Source organism: Heteronotia binoei, chromosome 6 (genome assembly GCF_032191835.1).
Source record: "Heteronotia binoei isolate CCM8104 ecotype False Entrance Well chromosome 6, APGP_CSIRO_Hbin_v1, whole genome shotgun sequence".
Lineage (NCBI taxonomy): Eukaryota > Metazoa > Chordata > Lepidosauria > Squamata > Gekkonidae > Heteronotia > Heteronotia binoei.
In genome coordinates this window covers 31,786,078-31,801,320 of record NC_083228.1, presented here as the reverse complement: position 1 = coordinate 31,801,320, position 15,243 = coordinate 31,786,078, and the positions used below count along the sequence as shown (strand labels likewise).

The 15,243-nt window shown below is 47.4% G+C and overlaps 1 protein-coding gene across 4 annotated transcripts in view; it reads left to right on the top strand.

Annotated features, from left to right (window-relative positions):
• The first annotated feature begins 6 nt into the window (after positions 1–6).
• Positions 7–15,243, top strand: part of UBE2D1 (ubiquitin conjugating enzyme E2 D1) — a 55,793-nt gene continuing 40,556 nt past the window's right edge. The window contains exons 1-3 of one of the 4 annotated variants that reach the window (XM_060241233.1): positions 7–119; positions 12,782–12,924; positions 13,962–14,371. In XM_060241233.1, coding sequence (XP_060097216.1) covers positions 14,348–14,371 — 24 coding nt within the window. In that variant the 5' untranslated portion in view covers positions 7–119; positions 12,782–12,924; positions 13,962–14,347. Of the gene's footprint in view, positions 120–3,134; positions 3,195–12,781; positions 12,925–13,961; positions 14,372–15,243 lie in introns of those variants that run through there. The other 3 variants (XM_060241232.1, XM_060241234.1, XM_060241236.1) reach the window with 3 other exon arrangements.

Here is a 15,243-nt window from a genome sequence, read left to right as displayed (position 1 = left end):
AATCGCGGTTTATTTCGGGATTTCCTTCCGAATGCATATTGCTCAGGCCTGTGGACCAAATGAATTGCATATTTTCTTAGCTTCAGTAGAGCAAGATCCACTCCACGTGAAAATGTTCTGTAAGGAATGGAAGAAAGAGGGTCGAATGCGTTTGGTGGTGTTTTGTTTTTGTTTAATCTGGATTTTAAAGGGGGGGATCTGTATTTTGAGAGCAAGGCTAAGATCTACTTAGAAGCAAGTCCTGTTTTATTCGATGTGGCTTACTCCTGGGAAAGTTTTCTAGGATTGTGGCCTTTATGAACTCACTTGTCAGTCCTCAGTGATATTTGGTTGGAGCTTACTTTAGCGATAATTTAGAGCTGCCAAACACCTTGGTGCTGGGGTGGTAGAAAGCCTGACGCTTTAATAATGGAGGCTTAAAGTTGACTCAGCCTTCCATCCTTCCGAAGTCGGTAAAATGAGTCCCCAGCTTGCTGGGGGGAAAGTGTAAATGACTGGGGAAGGCAATGGCAAACCACCCCGTAAAAAGTCTGCTAAGAAAATGTCATGATGTGATGTCACCTCCTGGGTCGGTAACGACTGGTGCTTGCATAGGGGACTACATTTAGCTTTTTAATGGGATGCTATTACTAGGCCATGAAAAGATTCAACTTCCTATCTCCACACATTAGGCCTCTATTAAAGGGGGGTGCTTAGAGAGCACACGAAAACTTACGTTCTAAATAAAACTTGGTTAGTCTTAAAGGCACATCTTGACTCCTGCTTTATTCCATATTCAGTAGTACGCTTAGTAGGGCTGACTTCCTGAAAGAAATGTCCTGTTTCTTGAATGCAGGCTTAATGGGATGGAACTTGCCAAGTGATATTATTTGGTTACACTGTCAGCTCAGGATCTAGAAGACCTAGATTTAAATCCCTGCTCTGACCCAGAAGCTCACTGGGTGACTACATCAGTTGTAGTTCAGTTGATAATACTAATAATTGTACCTACCAGTACAATCCTAAAAACAGCTTCCTAGGAGTAAGTCCAATTAACATAGGATTTCTCAGCAGAGTTCTTACACTTTCTCCATCTAAGCACAATCCTAAATAAGTCTCAGAATCTTAATCAAATATATGCAACAGCCAGGGCTTACTCCCAAGAAAATGGGAGTAAGTGTATTTAACATGGCTTACTTCTAGGACTGCACCATCCACATCATGTATTAAATTAAATCTGCTTTTTGTTGCTGCTTACTAGGATGCATTTCTTATTAATTTTTCTACTAATACTGAATAAGGAGTGTTTATTTGAAAGAAGGATCGGGTGGTGAGCTTACCTTGATCCTGTCGGGTGGTGAGCTTACCTTGATCCTGTCTATCTCACACACTTGCGGTTACCAAGCTGAAGGGAGGGAGGCTACTTGTCTGAGGCTCAATACATTTTACTGCCCTGACCTGGGTAGCCTAGGCAAGCTTGATCTCGTCAGAAGCTAAGCAGGGTCAACTCTGGCTTGAATGGGAGACCTCTTTGGAACACCAGCAGTTGGGAGGCAGGGGAAGGCTTTATTCAGCCAACTCCTTGAATATCCTCCTGGTCCCCAGTAGGGATCAGTCACCAGAGGTCACCATGACTTCCAGGTACACATGCACAAACACACATATAAATACAAAAAAACCATACACACACCAAAATCTATATCCAAGGCATATTAGGCCATACACCCCTGGTGTAGCCAATCCTCCAAGAGCTTACAGGGCTCTTAGTACAGGGCCTACTGTAAACTCCAGGAGGACTGGCGACATCAGGGGGTGTGGCCTAATATACAATGGAGTTCCTGCCCCCCAAAAAGCCCTGCACGTGTCTACAAAATCAGGGTTATCAGGGCACAGTGCATGGCTGGTATGTAGAATTGGCAGCCTCAAGATGGTGCCTGGAAATGTTCTGGAATTGCAACTAATTTTCAGACTACACACCTCAGTTCTGCCAAAAAAAAAAAAAAAAGCTGCTTTCGAGGGTAGACTAGGATCAGCCACACAGCTCAGGTTTCTTTTTGGTGGCACTTCTGAGGAAAATTGGGGAGGGGAGGAGGGAATCAGGTTTGGGCCGCAGGAGAAAAATAGAATTTTAAAATGTTTGTCTGGCTGATGATTTGATGTCACTTTGGAGGAAAAGTGAAAGTGATGTCATGCCTCTCTAGGAATCACTGGGAAATCTGTGGTGAAACCATAGATTTTACAGTGTTTCATGGAGAGGATAGCCATAATTTCTGGGGAGAACCTGGGCCTGGCAAGCTTAGGGCAAACTCCATGGCATTATATCCCTCTGAGGTCCTCCCTAAATCCTCAAGGCATCCTCGCTGATGGATTGCATTCAGCATGATGAATTGCAGACCTAAAATAAGCTTGTATGCTGCTAAATATAATACACTGATTGTATTCCTAAGCACAGGTACTTGGGTAACAGTGCAGTCCTAAACTGAGTTACACCTTCTAAATCAATTGACTTTGGTGTACTTTGAAAGGATATAACAGTCAAGAAACTGGTTCCTTTAAGTAGTTTCTTGCTAAATTCAAGCCGGTTCACACTGAGGCCTAGTAAGAATAATATGGAAGTTTTTGCCTCTGAGAACTTTGGTCATGCTGATTGTAGCTTCAAACAGTTTGGTGTAGTGGTTAAGTGTGCAGACTCTTATCTGGGAGAACCAGGTTTGATTCCCCACTCTTCCACTTGCACCTGCTAGCATGGCCTTGGGTCAGCCATAGCTCTGGCAGAGGTTGTACTTGAAAGGGCAGCTGCTGTGAGAGCCCTCTCAGCCCCACCCACCTCACAGGATGTCTGTTGTGGGGGAGGAAGGTAAAGGAGATTGTGAGCCGCTCTGAGACTCTTCGGAGTGGAGGGCGGGATATAAATCCAATATCATCATCTTCTTCTTCTAAGATATAAAGGAGATTGGAGGTAAGCCAGGTGCCAGTCAGACCATTAGGCCTGACAGTTGCAAGGTCACAAGAATCTGGGAGGTTCATTGCATCTCTAGTGCCCCCAAGCTCATGGGACTGAGAAGGTGTTTGCTTAATTGGACTTGATGCAACTGTAGAGCATTTGGTTTAATTGGCAAATTTATTTCATTGGTTGTTAACTAGTTAGCAAATGTATCTGATGAAGCAGTTTGATGTGGTGCCTAAGAACTGCAGAGTCTAATCTGGAGAACCAGGTTTGATTCCCCACACCTCCATATGCAGCTGCTAGGTGATCTTGGGTCAGTCACAGTTCTCTCAGAGCTGTTCTCTCAAGAGCAGTTCTTGAAAGAACTCTCTCAGACCCACCTACTTCACAGGGTGTCTGTTGTAAGGCAAGCATTTATAGCTTTGTTATTTTTATCCTATTTACTGCTCTTTTACTGAATTTTCCTGCACAATTCTATAATTTCACTTAAATTTTGTGTTGTTTTGGGGGTGCTGAGGCTTTAATCTAAATTAGCACTTCAGCCTGTTCTGGCTACAGCTACCAGAGTAATAGTTTTCTGGAACTCATCTTGTAAGTATCTTACCTTCCCAAAGTGATTTTCTTGTTCTTAGACCCAGGAGGGCTAGGGCTAGGGCCTTTATCCCTCGGTCGCTAGCTGGCCGGGTAGTAAAGGGCTGGTGGCAGTGATATTCTGGTGTGTGTGGATTCATGTGTTAACCTTTTGGTTTTGTCTTACCTAACCTGCCACTTTAAATGGGACTTTGCTTTTAATGTCCTTTGACAATAACTCTGTTTAGGATTGCATTGTAAATGTGTTTTGGATTTAGTTTATGCTGGCTGTACTGCTCTTGTATTCATTATACTGTTCAGTAGGGATGGGCAAACCGAGCCAAAATTTAGGCTGGACTTTGCCCCATTTGCAAACCCTGAACTGAGGACTGGGTAAGGCACCTTCCCTGAACAATCACCAAGCTTCTGTTCGATTCAAGTGTCCGGCCCCCTCACGTGTGCACACTACTTCCTAGGGAATTGGGTGCCACTCCTGATTAGCCCATGTTACTCAGAAGTGACATGGTCATGTTGGGGGTGGCAATCAATGCAAGGGGGACCCGAACTGGTTCAGCTCAGGCAGCTTTTTTGCTTAGAGGTTCATTTCAGGGCCAGCTGATTTGTGAGCCACAAACTGGGCTTTCTTGGTCTGTACCCATGTCTCCTGTTCAGCATACTCTGGACAATAAATACATGAACATTAGTAAGAGTAAAAAAAGTTTAACTAGGCAAAAGAACACAGTCTAGTGCAGGGCTGTCAAACTCCCAGCCTGTGAGCCACACCTGGCCTGCCCAGAGCTTCAATCAGGCCTGCTGCATCTATGAGGTTCCCAGCTCCTTCTGCCTTGTCTTTGCTGACTTTTGGGCTTCCAAAGCTGTAAGGAAACACAGAAAGGATTTTCCATCAAGGTCTCTGGGTGTTTTCCTTGCAACATTGTGCTGCAATGTATTTCAATGGACTGGAAGTAAGGCAGTTTCACTTTTTGCAGAGTTTATGGCCAGTTGAAGCTACTTGCAAATAAAGGGTTGATGCTTTGAGCCAACTTGTCTATCTCTCTCTCGGCTTGGCTTCGCGAACGAAGATTTAAGAAGGGTGCAATAGTCCACGTTTGCTGCAGGCTCGCTGGTGGCTGACAAGACCAATGTGGGACAGGCAGGTCCGGCCACAGCGGCTGCAGGGAAAAGTCTGATTTAGGGTTGGTCCTGTAGCAGTGCGATTCTTCCTCAATCTCCTTTTGTCCTCAAGACCAGCTATGCGTGTATTCTCAAAGGAAGAGACAGCCTGGTGGATAGTGTGCCTCCATGCTTTGCGATCTGAGGCTAGGTCAGACCACTGGTGATGGTTGATGTGACAGGTGCTAAGGGATTTCTTCAAGGAGTCCTTGTACCTCTTCTTTGGTGCCCCTCTATTTCGATGGCCGGTGGAGAGTTCGCCATACAGGGCAATCTTGGGAAGGCGGTGGTTTTCCATCCTAGAAATATGCCCTGCCCAGCGCAGCTGCGTCTTCAACAGCAGTGCCTCGATGCTGGTAACCTCTGCCCGCTTGAGGACTTCAGTGTTGGTCACAAAGTCACTCCAGTGGATGTTGAGGATGGTGCGAAAGCAGCGCTGATGAAAGCGCTCAAGGAGTCGCAGGTGATGATGGTATAAAACCCACGATTCGGAGCCATAGATGAGGGTTGTCATCACAACCGCTTTGTAAACATTGATCTTTGTGCCTTTTTTCAGATGCTTGTTGCTCCACACTCTTTTGTGCAGTCGGCCAAATGCACCGTTTGCCTTTGCCAGCCTGTTGTCAATCTCCTTGTCGATCTTGGCATCTGAGGAGATGATGCACCCCAGGTAGCTGAACTGCTGGACTGTCTTCAGAACTGATTCACCCACAGTGATGCAGGGAGGGTGATAATCTTCCTGGGGTGCAGGCTGGTGGAGAACTTCTGTCTTCTTCAGACTAACTTCTAGGCCGAATAGCTTGGCAGCCTCTGCAAAGCAGGACGTCATATGCTGCAGAGCTGATACCGAGTGGGAGACGAGTGCAGCATCATCAGCAAACAGTAGCTCTCGGATGAGTTTTTCCATTGTCTTGGAGTGTGCCTTTAGTCGCCTCAGGTTGAACAGGCTGCCATCGGTGCGATAGCGGATGTAGACACCATCGTCCTCATCTAGATCTACTGCGGCTCTTTGAAGCATCATGCTAAAGAAGATCGTAAAGAGAGTTGGTGCGAGAACGCAGCCTTGCTTTACACCTGTGCCTATTGAGAAGGGCTCTGAGAGGTCGTTGCAGTGTCTGACTTGGCCTCGCTGGTCTTCGTGTAGCTGGATGATCATGCTGAGGAACCTTGGGGGACATCCTAAACGTTCCAAGATTTGCCACAGGCCTTTCCTGCTAACGGTATCGAAAGCTTTGGTAAGGTCGACAAAAGTCACATACAGAGCCTTGTTCTGTTCCCTGCATTTCTCTTGGAGCTGCCTGAGAACAAATACCATGTCGGTGGTGCTCCTGTTAGCTCTGAAGCCGCACTGGCTCTCTTCTTCTGCAATGGTGGGCACCAGTCTGTTCAGGAGTATTCTGGCAAGGATTTTGCCTGCGATGGAGAGCAGGGTTATCCCCCGGTAGTTGGAGCAGTCTGACTTTTCCCCTTTGTTCTTGTATAGGGTGATGATGATTGCATCGCGAAAGTCCTGTGGTAATTTGCCTTGTTCCCAGCAGGTGACAAGTACTTTGTGAAGTGAGCTATGTAGTACTGTGCCCCCATGCTTCCAGATCTCTGGTGGAATTCCATCAACTCCTGCTGCCTTGCCACTTTTCAGTTGCTTGATGGCTTTAACAGTCTCTTCTAGGGTGGGGATCTCATCCAACTCTGTTTTCACCGGTTGAAGTGGGGTGAGGTGGATTGCTGAATCTTGAACTACGCGGTTGGCACTGAAGAGAACCTGAAAATACTCCGACCACCGGTTCAATATGGATGCCTTGTCTGTGAGGAGCACTTGGCCGTCTGCACTATGCAAGGGACTCTGAGCCTGATATGATGGACCATATACTGCCTTCAGGGCTTCGTAGAACCCTCTTAAATCACCAGTGTCTGCACACAGCTGGGTTCTCTCTGCAAGCTTGGTCCACCACTCGTTCTGAATGCCTCGAAGCTTGCGCTGGAGGTTGCTACATGCAGCGCGAAAGGTTGCTTTTTTCCCAGGACAGGAGGGCTGAGCAAGATGTGCTTGGTAGGCAGATCTCTTTTTTGCCAGTAATTCTTGGATCTCTTGATTATTCTCATCAAACCAGTCCTTGTTCTTCCTTGTGGAGAACCCGAGGACTTCTTCAGAGATCTGCAGGACGGTAGTTTTTAGGTGTTCCCAGAGTGCTTCTGGAGAAGGGTCTGTGGGGCAACTGAGGTCCTCAATTCTTGACTGGAGTTTTGCCCGGAAGGCAGCTTTAACTTCGGCTGACTGGAGGCTGCCAACCTGAAACTTCCTCCGAGGGATACCTCCTCTCCTGGGTGTGGGTTTAAAGTGAAGACGGAGATTGCAGCGTACAAGACGATGATCCGTATGACATTCTGCGCTGGGCATTACTCGGGTGTGTAAGACATCTCGAAGGTCTCTCTGGCGCACCAGAATGTAGTCGATAAGGTGCCAATGCTTGGACCGTGGGTGCATCCAGGTTGTCTTCAGACTGTTCTTCTGCTGGAAGATAGTGTTGGTGATGGTGAGCTGGTGCTCCATGCAGAATTCTAGCAGGAGGCGCCCGTTGTCATTGCAGTTGCCAATGCCGTGTTTGCCAAGTACTCCTTTCCAGGCTTCCGAGTCTTTACCTACTCTGGCATTGAAGTCGCCAAGGATGATCACCTTGTCCTCTGTAGGGGTCTTCCGTACGAGGTTGCGTAGATCAGCATAGAACTTGTTCTTTTCTGCAGGATCTGCTTGAAGGGTTGGGGCATACACACTGAAGAGTGTTGCATGCTGCTTGTTTTGAAGTGGGAGGCGCATGGACATGATGCGATCTGAGTGACCTGTTGGAAGGTTTTCGAGTTTGGAGGCAATGGAGTTCCTGACCATGAAGCCAACGCCAGAAAGGCGGCTCTCAGCCTTTGACTTACCCGACCAGTAGAGGGTATAGCCAGCACCATGTTCTTGAAGACTACCTTCCTCAGGGAAACGGACCTCACTGAGAGCTGCTATGTCGATATTCAACCTGAGAAGTTCGTGGGCAACTAGAGCAGAGCGTCGTTCAGGGCGACCACTGCCTACTGTGTCAAGCATGGTTCTGATGTTCCAACACGCAAGCTTTAGTCTTTGCACACTTTGTGAGGCAGGTGCATGCCTTTTCTTTGTTGTTATTTTTCGACCGCAAGTAAGGATGCCCGTTGACCGCGGCTAGCCAACTGGGGTGGGGGAGACGAGCTTTGTTTAGGCCACCTTTTCTAGGCCCCTCTCCGTGTGGAGCAAGCAGTGCTGTCCCTAGATAAGGCTGCTTGGTCGTTCAGGGTGCTGCCGAAAGATGCTTTCGTCTCCGGGTTAGCATCAGGCGACCAATATCCTGAACCGCCTACATGCAGGATCGGGACTGCGGCTTCCAGTGGCACCTTCCACCTGCCGTTTCGCCCCTTGCCTATCGCTGCAGGACTTGATGCGTTGTGGGTTGTGTGTGTGGATATGCCCTTCAGGCCTGCGCAGAGGAATTTTTTAGGTGAAGCGCAGTGTGCCGGCAGTGAGTCCTCCAGGTGGTAGGTGTTACATTAACGAGCTCTATCTGCCCGGGTTTGATGTTAGAGTTTTCCTTCTCTTAGGCTGACGAGGTTGGTGGGCCCAGCCTGCCCATCCGGTTATACCGCCGGACACTTCAGTCGCACTCCGGTCGCACTTGTCTATACTGAATGAAGAACTGGTGCCTAGTGAGTACTCTAACCTAAAAGCCCACAGCCAAAGGGGGATATTACACAGGAGAGCTATTAACAATCTGAGTAGACCTGGGGCCGAAGGGGAGAGAAGCTTTCAGTGCCCAGCCACTTCATGTTTTATTTTTAAAATTGCATTGCCAAATCCCACTGTTCCCCACCTTTCCATTTTAAACAAAATATCGCAAGAGTTTTAAGCATGTTTGTTTTTAAAGTTAAAAATGTTTGTGTTTATCTGTATCCTTTATAAAGTTTACATCTCTGCTACCTAGGCTTCCCAATCCCCAGGTCCCAGAGGGGGATCCCTCAGTTTTACAGGCTTCCCCCCTCCCCCAGCCAGTTGGCCAGCGGGGTAAGCCCCACCCCCACAGCCATTATGCACCTCCATGAAAGATTCCCATAGGGAATGATGGGAAATTGATCTGCGGGTATCGGGGGCTCTGGGGGGCCCTGTTTTTTGAGATAGAGGCACCAAATTTTCAGTATAGCATCTAGTGCCTCTCCCCAAAATACCTCCCAAGTTTCAAAAAGATTGGACCAGGGGGTCCAATTCTATGAGCCTCAAAAGAAGGTGCCCCTATCCTTCATTATTTCCTATGGAAGGAAGGCATTTAAAAAGATGTGCAGTCCCTTTAAATGTGATGGCCAGAACTCCCTTGAAGTTCAATTATGCTTGTCACACCCTTACTCTTGGCTCCACCCCCAATGTCTGCTGGCTCCACCCCCAAAGTCCCCAGATATTTCTTGAATTGGACTTGGCAACCCTACTGCTACCTGGCATGAAATTTTATGACACACATGGCTTGGCCCCATAAAAATGAATTAATCGCAGAAAATGAATTTGACACCCCTGAGATTGTTCTAATTATTTTATTACTATTAACTACATTTTCTGTACAAATTTTATATATCCAGTGCATATTATGTATTGTTGATATCTTTGACTGCTGATCTTGGATTGTAATAATAATAAAATAAAGTAAGAGTATCAGTAGCATATGCTTCCTATGTTATCAGTAAGAGAATGGGTGCTCAATCTACATAAGGAATCAGTTACCTTTTGATACCGGTAGTGATAGCAGGAACCCAAGCATCCAGAGCATGTGTCTATGAAAGGAAACAGTTCCACAGGTTACCAGCAGAAAATTTAAAATAGGGCAGGAGGCTTTTTCAGGTCAGTCATAATAAACAGCGCACAGGGTTGAGTTCTTTGTTCTGCTTCTCTGTCTCCTGTGGTATCACTTTACAAAGGCTGTAATGACAAATATTATACGTCAGAACACAAGAAGAAAGTAAAGCAGCAGCAAATAGTTATCTTTATGAAGCCCCCAGAAAGCTGTTGTTTGAAGTTAAAGGCAGCCGAGGAACAGAAAGAACAGTTTGTGCTCCACTGTAGGTGGGCCAGATAAAAGACTTCAGTCGGCATGGCTTCTCCATTGGCAGGTAAAAAGAGACATATTTCATATTTTGGATGACAATACTGATGAGGAAAAACCACGTGTGTGGGTTAACTTTTGAGAGCGCTACGTATCTAGAAGAGCTATTAGATATGGAAGGCACTAACCCTTCCTAGGAATTCAGACTGAAAAAGACAGTGTAGAGTGGATGTGATTATTTTGAAGTTATTTGTGCAGACTTGTGACTGGAGAATTGTGTGACTCGTTTATTCAAGACCCTATAGGGCACATGTCAGAAAGGCAGGGATTACTTAGAAAGCTTGATTTAACATTGGAGCATACAGTAAACTTATGCAGGGCAGTGGTTACAATTACAATGTTCTCTCTGATTCCCCCCCCCCCCTACTGAGTGGAGCAGTTCACATCCTGAGCATAGAGTTGTCAGGTCTGCGTTAGAAAATACCTGGGGACTTTGGGGGCAGATCTGAGAGAAGATAGGGTTTGGGGAGGGGCCTTAACATAGTACAATGCCATAGAGTCCTCCCTTCAAAGCGGCCATTTTTTTCAGGGGAGCTGATCTCTGCTAGCTGGAGATAAATTGTAAAAGGGGAAGACTCTAGGCCCCACCTGGAGGCTGGCAATCCAACCTAAACAGAATATAACTGCTGCAGTCTTAAAATGGGCAATGGGCAGTACAGTTCTGGATTTATGCTGGATTTTTCCTGTTTCCTGTGTTTTGTTGTGGTGATACCAGTACTGAATACCACCACCGTTATTTGCAGGGCTGTCTCAAGACCTGAAGGGAGAATTAGTGGAAATGGGTGCAACATATAGAACTGTCAGCCTCCAGCTGGTGGCTAGAGATCTCCTACTATTACAAGTGATCTCCAGGTGACAGATCTCCTGGAGAAAAACAGCACTTTGCAGACCCACAGACATGGGGGGTGGGGCCTGTGGGAGCCCTGCTCCCGACTTCCAGGTGGAGGGGCTGATGTCCGGTGGCCCTCTGGGGTGCAGTGTGCCCCCCCCTCCCTTTTTGCCACAGCTGAGCCAGTGAAGCGTTATCAGCAGCAGCTGGGAGAGCTGAGCAGGGCACAGTGTACTACAGCAGCAAAAGCAGCAGGTGGAGAGGAGGGAGGTTAGGTCTGCCAAGCTCCTGTTAGGAATGGAATACAATCTGAGAGAGGTCACTATAATGGATTACACAACAAAAAATGCAAGCTAGTGACCAATTTAATAAGAAGTATATAGAAATCAGTCCAAATGTCCAAAACATGTATATTCAAGTCCCAAAGTAGTGTGGTGACAAGCCAATCGAGTATTTGTTTCTTTGCAGTCTTCATCAAACCTGGGACCAATATTGATTCAATTATATAGATTCTTTACACAATTTTCAAAAAAGAGGGACACAGAGCATCTCCAGCAGCAATTTCACATCGGCTACAGCTCAGTATGTGACTTCTTGGTCCCAGGTCTGATGAAGACTGGAAAGAAACAAGTACTTAATCGATTTGCTTGTCACTACACTACATTGGGACTTGAATATACATGTTTTGGACATTTGGACTGATTTCTATATACTTAGTAAATTGGTCACTAGCTTGCATTTTTTGTTGTGTAAGCTCCTGCTAGGGGCAGGCGATCACCTTCCTGGGAGGGCCCCAACCTGCCAGCAGAGCCTCCAAAGAGCCCCATCGGTGCGCGCTGTCCCCAGCGCGATGATGTCACCCAGAAGTGACATCATTGCACTAGGGATGTTGCACGGGGATGCTGTAGAACTCGTGCTAAAAACTCTATGGTACCATAGAGTTTCACAATGAGTCCTAGAGTGTTTCCAGTGTGACACTCTAGGAATCACGCCATGGTGTTTTAGTGCGAGTCCTAGAATGTCCCCATGCAAAGTCCCTGGTACAATGACATCACTTCTGGGTGACGTCATCTTGCCACGCAAGCAAAGAACATGTCCCCTGCCCCAGTGGCAGAGGGACTTGGCAATCCTAAGGGAGGTGGAGAAGCGGGAGGTGGACGAAGCCACATGGAATGGACTGGGGGGATGGAGCTGCTGGCTGTAAAGTGCTGGGGTGGGGAGAGGGAGTTGGAAGGAAACCCCTGCTTGCATGAAAGGTGCAGTCCCTTCTTGACTCCAGAGATTTAGGGGTGACTGTCTCAACTTGGCCACTTTCAGAGCCTCTAACGTTTAACACTATACCAGAAAGCTTCTGAGAAGCTGCAAGCCCTGCGGTGGATGGTAAAGGGTGCCTCACCCTCACTTTTAAAATCCTGGTTATGCCCCTGTCATTTTGGAAGGTGGATGCTATGGCATTTGGTATACCCCACTGATGTCCCTCCCCAAACCCTGCCCTCCTCCAGCTCCACACCCCAAATCTCCAGGTATTTTCCAACCCAGAGCTGGGAACCCTAGCAACCTTTTATGTGAACACTGCATCTATTATTTTTGAAACAAAAAGAAATTACTGCTGTTACCCAAAGCTTATGTACCACCCACCACCAGCTTTCTGTGCCTGGTCAACTAGCAGCGACTCCCAGGGACTCAGGCAGAAGTCTTCCACATTGCCTACTACCTGATCTTTTTTTAGATGCCAGGCACTAAATCTGAGACCTTCATGCCAAGCAGATGCTCTACTGCTGAGTCACTGGCTCCAACTGATGCTGCTCATTGGACCAATCAGTAAGGTTGCTAACTCTGGATATGGAAATACCTGGAGATTTGGGGAGTGAGGCCTTGGAAGGTGGGGTTTGTGAAAGGGGAGGGACCTCAGCAGGGTATGATGTTATAGAGTCCACTCTCAGAAGCTGCCATTTGCTCCAAGGGAACTGACCTTGATCATCTGGAGATCAATTGTAATAAGCAGGAGATATCCAGGTGCCACCTGCAGGTTGGTAACACTACCAGTAATTCATATAGGAAATTCCTTACTGGGAAAAGCAAGTAAGTACTTCAAAAATGATACATGCTCCTTTTCCATTTTAGGTTTCCATAGTGGTGGTTTCAGACAAGACATTTGCAAGGTTGCTAATTAGGTTTCCTTGTGGCTGGACAGAGAGAGTTTTTTGCTGGATTTCTGTTGACAGAAAGTTCCCTTCCAATAGATTGCATCGAAACACTTCCTGATGGTAAGAGATGTTCAGCAGTGGAACAGGTAGCTTTTGAATGTGATGGACTTGCCTTCATGGAAGGTCTTTAAGCAGAGGTTGGGCAGCCATCTTTTGGAGATGCTGTAGTTGCACTGAGCAGGAGGCTGGACTACAGAACCTCCAAGATCCCTTTTTTTCCTGGGGGAATGCAGCGGAATTGAGTTCTAGAACCTCTCTGTGGAAACATAATTCTCAAAAAAATGTTTGAGAGTTAATGAGCGTCACCTATGTGTTTCTCCTTCATTTCCCTCGAGAGTTTCAGAACCTCTTCTTTCCAGAAAAAGAAGCCCTGCTTCCTACACTCTGTGAGATTACAATAAGCACAATCAGTTTTAAAGCCCAAGTTAAAGCAATAACCAGTTATTCCTACCTATGAGCTTTAGGCTATTTACAGAGCTATGCTCTTAATTTTTTTAGAACACAGTCTAAATTGGTCGATCTAGAATCAGTTCACCTGTCCATATTATCTACTTTAACTTATTTATGGCCATTTATATAGACAGCCTGTGTGATGAAACACTTTGAACGAGTAGTGTCTGAGAGACTTGAGTTTGAATGCCCATTTGTGCCATGGAAGTTCACCTTGGCCCAGTAACAGCCTGCCTGACCTAGGCTAACTCATTGGGATAAGTGTGTTAAGCTGCTTTGGATCCCTAGTGGGGAAGAACTGGCAGGGCAGAAATGAATTAAATATGTAAAATATTTATATCCTGCCTTAACTCCTTAGACTTAAACTCAGCTGACAAAGCACCAAGAAGGCACAAACTAGCACAGTCGGTCAGCTACAAAGAGGACAGCCATATCTCACCTATATGGGTTTTATACATCCCCGAGGGTGCAACTTTAATCAGGGGAAGGAGGAGAGACTCATCACCTTGAGTAGATAATATAGAAGTGAAGCATCTTTTTTTCTCACAAATCTGCTAATTTAAATGTCTTATTAGCGTGGACAAACATGTTTGGTTGGAGATCAAGGACGTTTAAACAGCTGCGCTAACAAACTGTCACCTTCTCAGCAGATTGAATTGTGGCACAAGCTTTTCCCGCGCTCTGGGCAGGTGCCGAATCCCGCAGCGACTCCAACGACATCGCCGGCAGTTTGAGCCTCGTCGAGGCTGCAGGGGGCGTCCGGCGGTCGCCACGACCCTCGGGAAACTACGTCTCCCATGATGCCCTTCGGGCGGCGAAAGGCGGTGGGCGGGGCGTCCAGTCTATAAGTAGAAGCGGAAACAAAAGACCCATCGATCGGGAGCGAAGAGGCGCCTCGGCTCCGGCCTTAACACGCCCCGCGAGAGCCCGGCCCCCTCCTGGAGCAGCCAACGCCGTCGTCGTCTTCGCCTCCTCCTCCTCCTCCCCCCCTCACAGCTTCCCTCCACCGGCCCGCCCGCATCCCCGGCTCCCCATGGCGCTGAAGCGGATACAGAAGGTGAGAGCGCCCCGCCGTCCGTTGGGAGCTGGGTGGCCTTCGAGCCGCCGGGCCTGAGGGGGTGGGGGGCGCTGAGGAGAGCGCGGGTCTCGCGATTGGCGGGGGGGGGGGGGGGAGGGGAGAGGAAGGTGATGGGGGAGGGGATCTGGGCCTGGCTGAGGGAGCAGAGATGCTGGGAGGAAGGCCATCCGAAGAGCGAAAAGGCATTTCGTTTCAGGGGGCGCCTCCAGGCCTGTAGCCAGGATTTGTCATTTGGTGGGGCCCAAAGCCAGGATTTTCGTTTAGTGGGGGACATTTTTTTTTGTGGGGCCCCCAGTTATTTATGCTTAAGTGTGTCACTTGGTTCGGTTGCTCCTGAACAACGTTTCTTTCATCCAGCTTCTCAGATCTGACACAGCAAGGCAGGTTTAATTTGGCTGCCTTTTAGTGAACAGTAGCATCAGCTGTACTGACGTGTTAAAAAATTGCAAATAGAGAAGCTACGGGTAGGGTAGAATGTTCACACAGTAGTAAGACCTACAGAATGCCTTGGGCCTAAAATTAAAGCCAACACTTTCATGAGTAAATAAATAAATGGCCCCTCCAATCAGCTGATTGGAGGGGCCATAAAGGTAGAACAGGGGTTTGATTGGAGGGGCTTGGAACCCCCTGACAACCCTTTAGTTAGGGGCCTGGATGCCTCCTGTTTTGGGATTAGTTTTAGTGCCTCTGCGAGAGCCTTGAAGATTTAGGTATGACCTCTCAATGTGTTTTTTATGCCACTCATCCTTGTGTCGGTTAGTACAGTTTAGCAAGTGGTAGAGCTTTTGCTGGACTGTACCACTTCAGATTCCAGGGGGGCGGGAATAATCAGCAGTGAGTCTTCTGCCATG